Source organism: Heterodontus francisci, unplaced genomic scaffold, assembly GCF_036365525.1.
Source record: "Heterodontus francisci isolate sHetFra1 unplaced genomic scaffold, sHetFra1.hap1 HAP1_SCAFFOLD_534, whole genome shotgun sequence".
Classification (NCBI taxonomy): domain Eukaryota; kingdom Metazoa; phylum Chordata; class Chondrichthyes; order Heterodontiformes; family Heterodontidae; genus Heterodontus; species Heterodontus francisci.
Genome location: NW_027141511.1, coordinates 781,882 through 796,741, shown reverse-complemented (window position 1 = coordinate 796,741; position 14,860 = coordinate 781,882). Strand labels below are relative to the sequence as shown.

The following is a 14,860-nucleotide window of genomic DNA, read 5'->3' as shown; positions in this document are numbered from 1 at the left end:
CTCCAGCAAACTTTGTGTCATCAGCGAACCTGCTAACCCAGCCTTCCACTTCCTCATCCAAGTTATTTATACAAATCACAAAGAGCAGAGGTCCAAGAACAGATGCTTGTGGTGCACCCCTGGTCACCGAGCTCCATGCTGAATACTTTCCATCTACAACCACCCTCTGACTTCTATGTATCCAGACAGCCAACTTTCCACGAATCCCATGCCTCCTTATTTTCTGAATGAGGCTACCATGGGGAACCTTATCAAACTAAATGCTGGTACATAACACTCAACAGGTTTTACCCCTCATGTCCTGATGGCAGGACGTCCCATGAGAGGAATTGAAGCCCTCCTGGGACTCGGCAGAAAATAAGGCAAGCGTACAATTGTTAAGAAGATCGTGTTAGGTGGCAGAGGTTGCAGAATTATGGCAGTGCAGCAATGATAGGACAGGAAGAGGGCATTAGGAAGTTGAAGAAATAGGCAATAAGACTGGATTGGGGGACTGAGGTCGCTTAACTGTTGAGGAACAGATGGGACGAGAACTGCTGTGGAGATATTTTACTACAATTTTCAGATCAAGATAAAGAGATTGGTGACTGTTTTCCCACATCAACTCAAACAATACAAAGCGCTTTGAAGCAGCAGAAGAAAAATAACAAAAATATAGCGAATCAGCAGGGGCTAGATGAAAGTGGAAAACTTAATGGTGATAAGTACAAAAGATCAGAGAACGAAAGAATGAGAGAGAGAGAGAAGTGGAAGATGAATGGAGAGAGCAAAATGGAAAGCGGATGCTTGTTGAGAAAGGTAAGAGCGGTCATGCTCTTTGACTGACCACACGTGGTGTGATATAAATATTGAATAAGAAAATAGTATAATATGCATTTGATGCAATTCCAGTCAATCATTTTCACAATAAATTGTTGTGCCTTGATTTACAATGTTAACTGTCTGTAATTCCACCCTCCCGGATGTTGACGCACTGTAGCTCCACAAAAAAACGGAAATATGAATTTATTACTGAAATATAGAAATCGCTAACATAAACAATACAACATGAAGCGTATTCATTCACAATTTCCCGAATACCCTCCAAAGAGGGAACTTTGTGCTTGACAGCTGCGCTGGTTGGGTTCAGCTTTCGGTTAGGGCTAAAACTTAATTGCTGCACCAATATTCTGCTTCGTAGAAATTACACATTGGTTGATATGAAGAAACTTTTAAAATGCGTCTGCTGGTTACTGGACGCTGAACACAATGTACATACACGGAACAGCCTCCAGAACATGCGCAATCATGCAATATCGGAGGGGACTGCGCCAGTTTTCTGCATGAAGCCTTATTGGGCCGAATTACATCTTGAACAAGCTTAAACGATCACGGACAACATAAGCATTACTCTGGATGTAGCTGAATGGGTTGTAAAATGTTAGCATTGTTTGCTCCGGTGCGGCCGATTCATCCCAGATATCACTGTTATAACTTACAGAAACAAGCAGAAAAGTGTATGTTCTTCTGAATCAGCCAAAAAAAGACTAATACGCCCTTCGAATTGTGGCCCACACACACAGTCGGGTTCAAATCAACTGCGCCCAAATAATTGGTAACTTGTCTGACTCTCGAAGTGTAATTTGTCCCTGCGCATAATTCCTTTAAATTGGGACGACATGTTGAGGCGCAGCTGCAAATACAATTGTTTTCTTGGTGCTTTAGCGCAAGTTTTTTTTAAATTTGCAGCCTCGTCCCCAGTTGTGAGGATTCATATTGTGGGCATTTCATTGCAGCAGGCTTTCAGACAAGGTCATGTTAGAACTTGTTTGTAAATCAGTTATTATCACAGAATAAAGAACAATGTTAAAGAATTGCATTTTAATTGCATAACTAAATTTGTGAATGTCAATCAAAGTATATTCCATATATTTTTTGCAAGAAGTTCACTTTCATGTGCCTCATTGCAATGCAAATGCAATGTCTGTTTTACTTCATAACATCACGTGTATTAAGGTATTGCCAATTTCAAGACCATCGGACTTTACCGGAGAAATTATGTTAGCCTTCATTTATACGAGATTGCAGCATATTCGCAGGTCTCCTCATTTTTGATGTGTCGTTGATTTTTATGGAAGTCTGAAATATTGATAGTTGCGGACACTTTCTTCTGAGCTGTTTTTCTCGGGCGTGGGGCGCCTGAACCAGCGTCTGTATATTGATCGTGACTCTGTAACGGAAGGTATTTTTGTTAGATATTGCAGAAAGGGAGCGGAACGCGATTTGAGTATGTTGTTTGCACCAGAAGAAATCTAAGGATTTAATCTCAGCTCAGCTTTCCAATATCACTGATCCATGAGATGGGGGTTGTGACGTTTTTATGCAAGAAACAAAGAACTTGCAACGATATATAAGGACAAGCTGATAAAGCTATGATAAAGCATATGGGATTGCTGGCTTTATGAGTAACATAAGAGAAATAAAAGTAAGGAAATTTTGCTCAACCTTTATAACTCAGCGATTAGCTCTCAGTTGCAGTGTTGTGAGAGGTGCAGAGGAGATTAACACGAATGGTACCAGGGCTACAGGACTTCAGTCCATCAGTGATTTGGGAGAAGCAGCGATGGTTGTCCTTGGAGCAGACACAGATAAGGGAAACTTTTGAAATGGAGAACATTTACTGTGTTGTTCAAACAGAGTTGTGGACACTGGGGCTAATTGTATTGCACTGTCAAAGATCCAACACCGACTTGATAGACTGAATTCTCTCCGTCTGTGATGTATGATTTTATATTTTAAAGAGACTCAACACTGCAATGCAATGGATAACTTTTAATGTATACCGACCATTCTGGAAAAATGCAGCAAGCAGTACATTTGAAGAATGGAGAGTAAATCTGTTTTAGATCGTGTTCATTGGGAGATAAATGTTTGCAAGGGCAGAGGCAGAAATTGCTTCTCTCTGCGTAACTGAACAATGAGGTTAATAGCCAGAAGGGCAGCTTGACTGAGTCCTGCGAAACAGAGTGCTTAACTCGAGAATATGGTAAGTTTGGGAATTTCAATGGTTGATCTTTTTCTATAATATAGTCATGTTTGCATTTATAATTTAACTTAACTTGAACGTTAAATTGTAGTTTCTTGCAGTTTTAGTCTGTAATAAAGAAGCTGCCTTTTGGTGTCAGGTATATAGTTGTTATATGGTAGCTAGTGAGAACTGGTTCCCCAGTCAGCAGGGGCTGACTCAGGTCTCTAGAATTCCAACTAGTGTAAATACAAGAGGTTTTGCCGATGCAAGAAGGAAGTACCCCGAATTCCAGCCCGTCTGAGTCCTGCGAGACGAAGTGCTTAACTCAGGAATCTGGGACAGTAGTTTAAACTGGTACCGGGGCGATATAAGTATTGCATTATAATTTACAAATTAACGCTTTAAGCTACTCAATCTCGCTACAAATTATCACTGAGTGATGTTTCTGAACTTGAAACCTAACTAATTAAATACAACGCAATAAATATGCAAGGTAGGTGATGTGTTTCGGTTGTAGCATGTGGGAGCTGGTGGACACCTGTGTGAGCTACAGCAGCCACGTCTGCAGTAAGTGTCCCGCTCAAGGAACTTTGGGTCAGAGTTGAGGAACTGGAGTTGTGCTTCGGATACTGGGTTACATCAGGGAGGGAGAAAGTTACCTGGACACTTTGTTCCAGGAGGCAGTCACACCCCTTAGGTTAGTTACTTAAGATTCGGTCCGTGGTCAGGCATAGGAGGGTGTGATTGTGAGTGCGGTAGGTATGGGTATCCAAAAGGGAGCAATGGAGTAGCCTCAGCCCTTGCACTTGTCCAACAGGGTTGAGGTTCTTGCAGCTTGCGTGGACTATAGTAGGGACTGCAGGAAGGATAAGCAAACTGACCACAGCATCGTGGTGCTGGAGGCCATTCCAGTGAGGCGAATAAAAAGGAATGTAGCAGCTGTAGCAGAAAACTACTTAGGGGATAGAAACTGTTCTCTGCAGCCAAGATCGTGAGTCCCAGGCTGTGTTGTCTGCCAGGTGCCAGGACCGAGGGGAGACGGTGGCAGGGTGATAAAGACACTGCACTAATAAGCCAGAGGCCCAGGTTAATGCCTGGGGACACGGGATCTAATCCCACCGTGAATGCTGTTGGAATTTAAATTCCATAATCAATCTGAAATTGAAAGCTAGTCTCAGTAATGGTGCTACGAATCTATCATCGATTGTTGCAAAACCCATCTGGTTCACTAATGTCTTATAGGGAAGTAAATCTGCCGTCCTCACCTGGTCTGGCTTACTTGGGACTACACTCCCACAGCAATGTTGTTGACTCTTAACTGCGCTCCGAAATGGCCAAGCAAGCCATTCAATTGTCAAGGGAAATTTGGGACGGGCAACACATGCTGGCCATGCCAGCGACAACCCCATCCCATGAAAGAATTAAAAAAAGGACAGTTAGAAAATCATAATGCAATGCGGAAGAGTCAACATGGTTTTATGAATGAAAAATCGTGCTTGAAAAATTATTAAAGTTTTTTGAGAAGAGAACAAGCGGGGTGGATAACAGGAAGCTGGTAGATGTAGTGTATTTGGATTTCCAAAAAGCATTTGATGAAGTGGCGTATAAAAGGTTAGAACATAAGATAAAAGATCATGGTTTGGGGGTAATATATTAGCATGGATAGAGGATTGGCGAAGTAACAGGAAACAGAGAGCAGGGATATATGGGGCATTTTCAGTTTGGCCAACTGTAACTCGTGGGGTGTCACAGCGATCTGTGCTGGGCCCTCAATTATTTTTGATCTATATCAATGACTTTGATGAAGGGACCGAGTGTACTGCAGCCAAATTTGCGGATGATACAAAGATAGGTAGGATGGCCAATTGTCAGGAAGACAAAAAGTGCCTGCAAGTAGATATAGATCGGTTAAGTGAGTGGGAAAAACTTTGGCAGATGGAGGATAGTGTGGGAAAGTGTACCGTTGCCCACTTTGATGGGAAGAAAAGAAAAACAGCATATTATTTACATGGAGAGTGATGAGAGAAAGCTGCATTGCAGAGGGATCTGGGTGCCCATGTATATGAATGACAAAATGTTAGCATGCAGGTATAGGAATTAATTAACATTTATTGCAAGGGTGATGAGTAAAAAAGTAGGAATGTTTTGATACAACTGTTTAGGCATTGGTGAGACTGCACCTAGAGGACTGCGGACAGATTTGGTCTTCTTACCTAACGAGTAAGCTGTTCAGGGAAGGTTCACGAGGCTGATTCCAAGGAATAAGATGTTGTCTTATGAGGAAAGATTGATCAGATTGGACCTATACTCATTGGCGTTTAGAAGAATGAGAGGTGATCTTATTAAAACATACAGGATTCTGAGGAGGCATGACAGGATAGATGCTGTGATGATATTTCCCTTCATGGGGAATCTAGAACTCGGGAGCACAGTTTCAAGTATCTTACTTTTATGACGGAAATGAGGAGGAATTTCTTCTCTCAAAGGGTTTTTAATCTTTGGAATTCTCTTCCCCAGAGAGCAGTGGATGCTGGGTCATTGAATATATTCAATGCTGAGTTGGACAGACTTTTGGTTCACAAGGAAATCTAAGGTTATGGGGCAGGCAGAAAAGTGGGGTTAAGGTCACAGTCAGGTCCGCCATGACCTTATTGAATGTTGGATCAGGTTTGAGGGGTCGAACGGTCTACTACTGCTTCTATTGTTTTTTTCTTATGTTTAAGCAAGAAGCAAAAGGAGCACATTTTGAGGCTCATCCAAAGGACGGGATCTCCAGCAATGCAGCACTCAATCAATGCTGCATTGTATTTTCTGCCTAGATTTTATGTTTCAAAGCTGGAGCGAAGCTTGAAGGCAAATTCTGCAGAGTGTAAGTTGAGGGACAACTTAGCCATATAGACACGAAGATGCCAGTGGAAATTGCATATAATTGTGAGTAATGTGCATCCCTTCTGGGACCTCTGAAACCTTCTGAGACCACGTTGAGCATTTAACCTTGAGGCAAAATGTCAAAGGGAAGGGATTAAACTGAGTTGTGGCTAACATTCTGTTTGAACCAGTTTGTTTAGTGTAGAATCGCCCACGTGAGTAACAGGTCACTAACTACAGAGGCCATAGAAATACTTCACACTTAGTGACTACTCTTCTCTTCAGAATAGCAGCGACCACGTTTCTGAAACTCCCATTCATCTGTTGTGTTTTGCTTTGCATGTGTTACTTGCTGGTTGAAAAGAGACCAAACATCCCATAATTGTCATTGCAGCTCTGCATCACTTACCCCAGCGTTTGACACGATCTGCACTGTACTGTAAATCACCGCATCACCATCCCTTTCTGAGACACATGCAGTGTCAGTACGCTTCTTCCTAAATAATAACACATAAAAATGATGGGCTTCCTATTATTAACTTGGATATTTATTTAATGTATACTGTAACTTAAGAAGAAGGACATCAGTCAATCAGGACAGACTTGTGCCTTTTACGTTTCCTAACTAGCACCGACCAGCTCCAATACCGGATTCTTTTCAATGAATACCTGTCCAGATTTCAAAAGCGATTTGTCTACTTTTCCTATGAAGCCCGCGAAAGGCGAGGTGCTGTCTGCTGCAGATGAAATAAATTGTGCTAACGAACGGGTATAGGAGGCTCATTCAATAATTTAGCATCTTGCTAAATAGCAGGTGGAAGCGTTTCAGCGGGAAAACACATTCCCCTCTGCTGGTATGTTGATGGGAGAAATATATACATAGAATGATAGAGAAGCAGCAGAGATGGAGGCCATTCGGCCCACTGCGTAATGAACCAGCTCTCTTGAATCCCACTCCGAACACTTGACCCAAATCCCTGCATATTTTTCTTTCAAGAATTTATCCCAATCCTTTTCAAAGGCTACTACTGAATCTGTATCCACCACCCTTTCAGGCATTGCATTCCAAATTGTAAGCACTGGTTACCTTACAATTCTTTCCTCGTCTTATCTCTGACACTTTACTACTCACCTTAAATCTGCAATCTCTCATGAACGACGTTTCAACCATTGGAAACAGTTTATCTTTATTTATTGTATCTAAACCTGTCATGATTTGAAACAAATAAATCAAATGTCTTCTCAAGCTACTGTGCTATAAAGACAAGAACCCGAGTATTTCCAAACTATCATTGTAACGGTTATCACTCATCCCAGGAACCATTCTAGTAAATCATTTTTTGTACCGTGTCCAAAACATTCCCGTACTTCTGCAAGAGTGGTTTCTGCAATTGGGCAGAATACTGTAGTTGGGGTCGACACAGTTTTTCTATGGGTTTAGCATAACATCCTTGATTTTGTACTCTGTGCCGCTATTTATAAAGCCCAGGCAGGATCCCTCTTCATTAAGGGCTTTGTAAACCTATCCAGCCACATTAGAAGATCTGTGCACAAACACCGCCAGTTCACTCTGTTTTTGCACAACCTCAAAACTGCCGACATGAGGAGTCACGTCATTGATTTCAATAGCAAACATCGAGTGTGGTTTGTCGAACGATACATTTGATTGGCAGCACATTGTAAACCAAACAGAGTAATTTGAATTAACTTGGAGCCAGTCACTTTTTTGAAGGTCATTTTCAGTCCGGCAATTTAAAAGCAGGGAGTCTGTCTCGAGTATTCAAAGAGAGCTAGTCAGGCCAAATAGTTTAATTCACTTTTAAGAATAGGTTAGCAAACCCAACAGAATTCATTATTTCATCATACTTTCGCAGATCTGTCGCACCCAATTTTGAAATAAAATCTTCTGCTCCTGGAGTCAAACACACTTAACAACTACGGAAAACATCTGTCTCTCGTTATTTCTACTATTTTCTTATTATTTCACTGTCTGATGGAATCGCTTGATCGTTAGAGGTTGAGTGTCATTCTAGTATATTGTTATGCTGAGACCTTAACATGTCAAGGAGACTTACACGGGGGTGCCCGAGAAAAGCAGCAGCTGAAACAAACTGAACAGCATTCTGTGCTTGTTCTTCGGGAATGCTACACACTTTCTGTAGAATGCAGGGGTGGTGAAAACACTCGCCGGGACAGAAGTCGCTGTCATCACAAGTTCAAAAATGGCCTCTTTAAACAGGTATTAAAAAAAAACTCACGACAATTTCAGCTATTTGGCTTGACGAGCTATCTTCTTAAAAGCTCTGGAGAGACTCCCTGCTTTGAAATGATCAGGCTGATAATTACCTTGACAAAGGTGACCGGCTCCAAGTTGATTGAAATTACTGTTTACTCTGTTTACAATGTGCTTCCAGTGAAAGCTTTCCTTCAGGAAGAATGCAAAGACAGTCTGATCCTGGCATTTATTAACAGAACACTGTAATCGATGCTGGGAGATGTGAGACAATCGGTAGTGTGCAGTGGCCACACTTCCACTTCCCGCACACCATCTTCTACTTTCACAACACTGCTCCAACTCCCACAGATGGTCACATTTATCAGGGGGTTGTTATTTAAGTGGCCTTTATTAGCTGAGACATAGAATATAGGTGCATGGAGGTAATGATGGAGCTGTATAAGACGCTAGTTAGGCCACAGCTGGAGTACTGTGTACAGTTCTAGTCGCCACACTAATTGCACTGCAGGAGGTGCAGAGGCGATTCACCAGGATGTTGCCTGGGCTGCAGCATTTTAGCTATGAAGAGAGATTGGATAGGCTAAGGTTGTTTTCCTTGGAGCAGAGAAGGCTGAGGGGAGACCTAATTGAGGTATGCAAAATTATTAGCGTCTTTGATAGGATAGTTAGGAAGAAACGCTTTCCCTTAAAAGAGGGAATCAATAACCAAGGGGCATAGATTTACGTTAAGGTGCAGGAGGTTCACAGGGGATTTGACGATTTTTTTCACCCAGTAGTTAGTTGGAATCTGAAACACACTACCTGAAGTTGTGGGAAAGGCTGGAACCCTCGCAACATTTAAGAACTTTTGAGATATGCCCTTGATACGCCACAGCATACAAGGTTCCGGGCCAAGTACTGGAAAATGGGATTAGAATGGATAGGTGTTTGATGGCCGGCACAGACACGATGGGCCGAAGGGCCTGTTTGTCTGCTGTATAACTCATGACTCTTTGTGGAAATCCCCTTTAAATCTCCAGTTTATGCAATTTAGAAACACACATACTTTTGTATCTTCACCATGAGCACGATTGCAGTTAAAATAACAAGTCCACAGGCCCCTCCTCCTATTCTGCAGATGTTTGTCCGAGAGATCAGACCTAAAATGTTGGAAAATACACTGATGTATATTAGCATATTGGGTTCAAAATATCTACTGTGGAAACATATTTGAGTCCAAAGAAGGATGCTTCCTTTGTATTTGGATCGCAAAGCTAATGGTGACTGAGGTACTCCACTTGTCCCTGTCTGCTGATTTTTCTTTAAAAACTCCATATTTCGAACTTGCTCACTGGCTTAGGTTTACAATAAATAATTAAAGGTTCATGATGTGCAAGTCACAACTGACAAATTAAGGGTCTACAAACTTTCACTTCGAAAAACTGTGGACATACTTTAATTAGAATGTAGACCCGCCAACACTATCAGTTACAGACGAAAGGTCTATAATATATGAAAATAATGGAATTTCGCTTAGTTTAACAAATATCTGTTATCTGTACTCAACTTAATCTGAACAACAGAAAGAAAGCATGCACATACAAAAAGCTAGAATGCAGTTAACCACCGGACCATTCAGTATGAGACTCAACAGTGATAGAGTGAACTCTTGACACTAATTAGGGACAAATTCAGTCTTAACCTGCTGACTCTAACACCGTTCAGTTAATGACTGACCAGTGATGACCAACTCCCGTATAGTGTTCAAATTGCAGAGAAATTAAACACGTACCCTCAGAGTGGAGCTGGGATGTGCTGATACAATCACCGTGCTTGTTTGCTGCAGCACATGAAATCGTGTTTCCAGTTCCAGCTGAGTGAATCAGTCTCAGGGAGCTCTGCATGTGGTAACTATTCACCGCCCAGGAGAAGACTTCCACATCTGACGTGTTCCCAGTGATAATTTTCCCATTGAGGTCCCATGTAATATTAGCCAGTGGATTGCTTCTGATCTGGCAGCTACAAATTGTCCCATTCTCAGACCTAGTGCAGATCGGGCCTGCCACTATTGTGGGTTTATCTGAAAAATAAATGATTACTTTCACAACCACAGTCTCCAAAGACAAATACATTCAGTTTTTGAACTGACCATAATGGTTCCAGCAGCTACTATTTTAACATGAAATAATTTAAGATAGATTATGACATTTACATTTAAAACAGGGTAGCACGTTAGTTACAGCTTCATGTTGAATCCAGTGAGTGTTCAGTGCAACCATACTTTTGCAGGGAAATATTGTGGGGCTTCCTCTGATGGAGGGAATTTGGGTGTTATTGTGCATAATTCATCTACAATATGACTGACATGTCAGTGTTTTAAAATGTCCATCCATTTTATTTTTATTTCCTTCACTGGATGTATTATGTTCTTCCTTTGTTGTGATATTTAAAATATTCTTCTGCAGACGCCCAGTTAACATGACGACATTTTAAAAGACTAATTCTTTAAATATGACGTTGTTAGCTCAACATTTGTACAACGAACAGAGTCTGAGTTAGCAGCTTTTTTGTTCGATTTTAATTTTGGATAATTTTTGTGCATCAAAGTGCGCAATGTCAGTTCTCAAGGTTGAATTAGGAGCAGAAGTAGGCCATTCGGCCCCTGGATCTGCTCCACCATTCGATCAGATCTAACTGATCTGATTGTGGCCTCAACTCCACTTCCTTGCCTGCCCCCCATGACCCTTGTGGATCAAACATTGAACTAACTTAGCCTTGAATGTATTCAATGATGTAGCCTCCACTTCCCTCCGGGGAAGAGTATTCCACAATCTAACGATCGTCTGAGAGAAAGGATTTCTCCTTATCTTAGTCTTAAACGAGAGGCCCCTAATATTTCAACCGTGTTCCCTAGTTCTAGACTCCCTCACAAGGGGAAACACCCTCTCAGCATGTACCCTGTGAAGTCCCCTCAGGATCTTTTGTGTTTCAATAAGATCACCTCCCATTCTTCTAAACTCCAATGGGTATCGACTCAACCTGCTCAACCGTTCTTCATTTCATTAGGTAAAAAGAGGACGAGTATGAATCACAGTTTAAAGCTATAGAATGACTTTTTTCCCTGAGAAGTTGCTCCTCCCTTTTTGTCTCCACTTTTGTAGTGATACTGGTACCTTATTCAGGCCCATTCCGAAGGCCAACGAGAGCTGAAATCGGGCTTCAAATCAGAGACCAGCTTCTGTCTCCTACTCGGCAGTGCCTTTCATTTGTGTCACCTTATGACTGACTAAACTCACAACGACGCTGGAAGGCCTTCGTTTAAGAATTAGCAATCAAATAATCCAAACTCTTAAAGGCTCCTGAATTGTTTTCCGGGTCTGACTCATCCTTGCAGAGTGAGACTGAGTGCCATTCCGCTTCATCGATTATCGGCATAAATTCTCACAGTACAGGGGCGGATGGTAACTCGATGCATTCTGTGATAGGGTACCAAATCCTTAATAAATTAATTGTGATGGAAATACAAATATTGAACTAGTTGGCCGACAAATTATATCTATTAATTTTGGAACAAACACTTACATTTAACCTGCAAGGTCAGGGTTTGTGTTGAAGAAGAAGAAGATTGGAAGCCATCAATTATAATTGTGCATCCCAGAATGTTTCCGTGTTGAGCAAATGATGGAGTGAAGGTGAGCACGGATGAAATTCTCCGAGAATGTGACCAATTGTTGATTATTTCTGCACCATCATTAGTATCCCATGCAAGAGGAAGGGGCGCACTGTAATGAATCCACTTCACGTTCAGGTTGCTATTCGGGCAGCTGTCGGTGATTGAACAGGTCAGTCGTGCAGTTCGTGCAGCAATCAGTTCGGCAAAACCTGAAATCCTTGGCTTTTCTATAAGAACAGGAGATAAGGTGCATGTCAGGTTCATTTCAATCTTAAAACTGGGAGGTGATCTGCCCCGAGTAAATCTCGGAAAGCATCTTTTTAAAGTCACATTTCATTATTTTCTGTCAGTTATGTCTTATGAGCGAGTTAGCTGTTCTGAATTATTCCTTTGAGTTATGAAGTAGTAATGCCTCATCCAGCAATATATAGCTCCACTTAATGAATCATTACATGTTTCATCAACTGCATTATTCAGGTGGTGGAGCTGATTTGGTGGAGACAAGTGGAACAGCTTTGCAAACTGCAGTTAGAATCAGCATTACCTCCATTAATATCACGAATATTTAATCTACTCATTTGCCTCCTTTCTATTTTTTGACCAGCTCTTCCTAGTGTGATGGTGACTTCGGCAGATAGAGACAAATCCAAGAATCTGTTGCAAAGAACAGTCACTATACAAAGGTGATGCTCAAGAAATGAATAGACCAGAAAAAAAACGACGGGTAACATCGTCTTGTGCCAGACAACTAGACCTGGTCATTCTCGCTCCAATCTATAGCAAGGCTACAGAGCGTATTGGTGTGGGTCTGGCTCCTTTGAGGAAGTTTACAAAGCCTTAAAACTGGGACAGATATTAGAGTAAAATAGAGTTTGGGATAATTTAACATAAGTGCTTAAACTTATGAAGTAGCTGGATCAACGGAGATAGAATCAGACTGTGATAGAATTTGAATTGCCGTCAAAACTGGCAGTCCCGATCAGCCACCCATTCCAGCAATCCCCGATTTCAATGTAAATAATGACCTGCTGGCTTTTATATTATACATTCGACCAACAACCCCGGTTTCACGTTCAGTCACCATGTTGCAAATAAATTAGGAATTGAACATTTAGGAATAGGTTGGAATGGTAAAAATGAATTGGAACTTCTATGTGAAATGAGCAGGCACATGCGATTAGGAATGTTGTTCATGTGGAGGATAAACAACAACACGGACTGGCTAAGTTCAAACGCTATTTTTACTGCTGTCATTTCTCTATATTTATGTATTTATGATATGCACCACTGCACTGTTATCGCTACCCAGTCATCCCGTGTTTCAAAAATCTTCTTTACTCGGCCACAGACTTTGCAATATTTGCCTACTTTTCACGTCATTTGATTTATATTGATCCAATGGAGAGAAAATGTGCAAAAGGAACAAAGAGAGCATTCACCTGAAACAGAAAGAGAAACAGGGGACAGCTCCCTGCGATATTTTCTAATAGGCCAGCCCCAAGGCATTTCCAGGATGAATTGATATGTGCCGCGATCGCTCTTCTTGATATTCTTTATCAGGAGGGAGCATTGATTTGTTGCAAGGTTGCCCTTGAACTCAGCTCTCCCGACATAGTTAGAATGCTGATGGTGTGGATCTTTCGAATCATAAATAATGGAGCCGCCGTGTTCACCAGGACCAGCGCCCCACTTTAACCATCTCCCGTTTAGTCTGTTGTTGTAGACTGGATTTTCAAACGTACACCGGATCTCTGCACATGAACCCAACACCGCTGGCAGAACCTTTGGAATCGTCACAGAACATTGAGCACTACAAATCACTGAGAAAAAAATAGACTCCCTTTAATTTTTCATTAAAAATGGATTGCAACATCTTAAACATTCATTAACAGATTTCCTAATTGACAAAACACATCTCAACAGCAAGTTAAGTATCAGTTAAGGCCTTTTTCAAATCAAGGCAAAATATTCATAAAACATGAATCACAACACCTACTAAATTGTGCGATGGAATACCTGTTTGATAGAAGATTTATGAACCAATAATATGCAGATTCAATATTCATCTAAAAACCGAATACGTACGCACTAACGAGGAAGTGAATGCCCGAAAATGCTCATTAAATATTAATTGAAGCATTGATCAAAACCTGCATTAAATTGTTTCAATTGATCAATAAATATGAATTAAAATGCTTTCAGTTGTGCACCGCCATGCTCATTAAATACAATTTGAAAAGCCCTGGACCTCAAAGTTAATTGAATAGGCAAAAACAATACAGCAATAAATCATTCAAGAAATTACCATTCCACCAGGTTAAAAATCAATAACCAGAAATCATTTATATTGTGTGAATCCTGTTCTTTTCCTATAAAATATAAATAACCCGCTGTAGGAATTATAAAAACATCAGAAATGTACCTTGTGTCAAGGTCATGAGGGAAGCAAACACGCAACTCCTCATGGCTGGAGCAATTGCCAATTTCACTGTCAAAATAATGAGAACTTATTTCACTATTCAGAATATTCACGTTTCTGCATTGCTCTTGCCAGTCACATCTTTGTATTTCTTGACTAATCAGCTTCAGACTGTCTGGGAATTCAGGTGTTCAGAGCTTACCGAACTGTGCTTACTTACTCAGCTTCGTTAGCGAGGTAGGCAGCTTACCCCACTATTATTGAGTATGATGCTTTGGTGCGTTTAACAGTTGTTAAAGAATGTTCGGTTCAGAAACAAATATCTCCTCTCCCCCCTCCCCCAGCTCAAACACACAGGCACTAAGTGAAACAAATGTATTGGAAGCTGCATCTGAACGGTGCCGCCCACGCATGCAGACACCTCTGAATCACATTTCGCACATATTTAGCCATCTGGATACTAATACGAGTTGAATTCTGCAGTTCTGTCACTTCAGTTAATGTGGCTGCTGCAGCGCATAGACTTGTGGTTTCCTCATCTTCGTTAGTTAGTGCTACATCGTGCCTCTGCATCGTCAGAACTAGGAATCATTTAACGCTGTGTTAAGCTGCCTCTTTCCCCAGTTGAATTAACTCTTTACAAGCGCCGTCATTTGGCTGAAATAATCCAAAATTCTA

The 14,860-nt window shown here is 41.2% G+C and overlaps 1 protein-coding gene across 3 annotated transcripts; it reads right to left on the bottom strand.

Annotated features, from left to right (window-relative positions):
* Positions 1-990: 990 nt before the first annotated feature.
* Positions 991-14,494, bottom strand: LOC137363951 (sialic acid-binding Ig-like lectin 8). 3 transcript variants are annotated; one of them, XM_068027460.1, is made up of 7 exons: positions 14,186-14,494; positions 13,203-13,583; positions 11,673-11,990; positions 9,883-10,170; positions 9,157-9,250; positions 6,285-6,372; positions 991-2,209 (listed from the first exon to the last, which is right to left on the bottom strand). In XM_068027460.1, exons 1-7 carry the CDS (start codon positions 14,226-14,228, stop codon positions 2,048-2,050), a joined length of 1,374 nt encoding a protein of 457 aa, XP_067883561.1. In that variant the 5' UTR covers positions 14,229-14,494; the 3' UTR covers positions 991-2,047. The 3 variants fall into 3 exon arrangements, with proteins under 3 accessions (XP_067883561.1, XP_067883563.1, XP_067883562.1); XM_068027462.1 differs by having other exon boundaries at positions 14,399-14,494; XM_068027461.1 differs by having other exon boundaries at positions 14,403-14,494.
* Positions 14,495-14,860: the final 366 nt, after the last annotated feature.

Excerpts from the sequence above, each read along its gene's own strand:
- LOC137363951 (XM_068027460.1), bottom strand. The coding sequence starts at position 14,228 with ATGAGGAGTTGCGTGTTTGCTTCCCTCATGACCTTGACACAAG. Across the intron at positions 11,991-13,202 it reads TGTTTCTCTTTCTGTTTCAG|AAAAGCCAAGGATTTCAGGT; the intron begins GTGAATGCTCTC and ends CTGTTCTTATAG. Across the intron at positions 10,171-11,672 it reads CCTGACCTTGCAGGTTAAAT|ATAAACCCACAATAGTGGCA; the intron begins GTAAGTGTTTGT and ends TTTATTTTTCAG.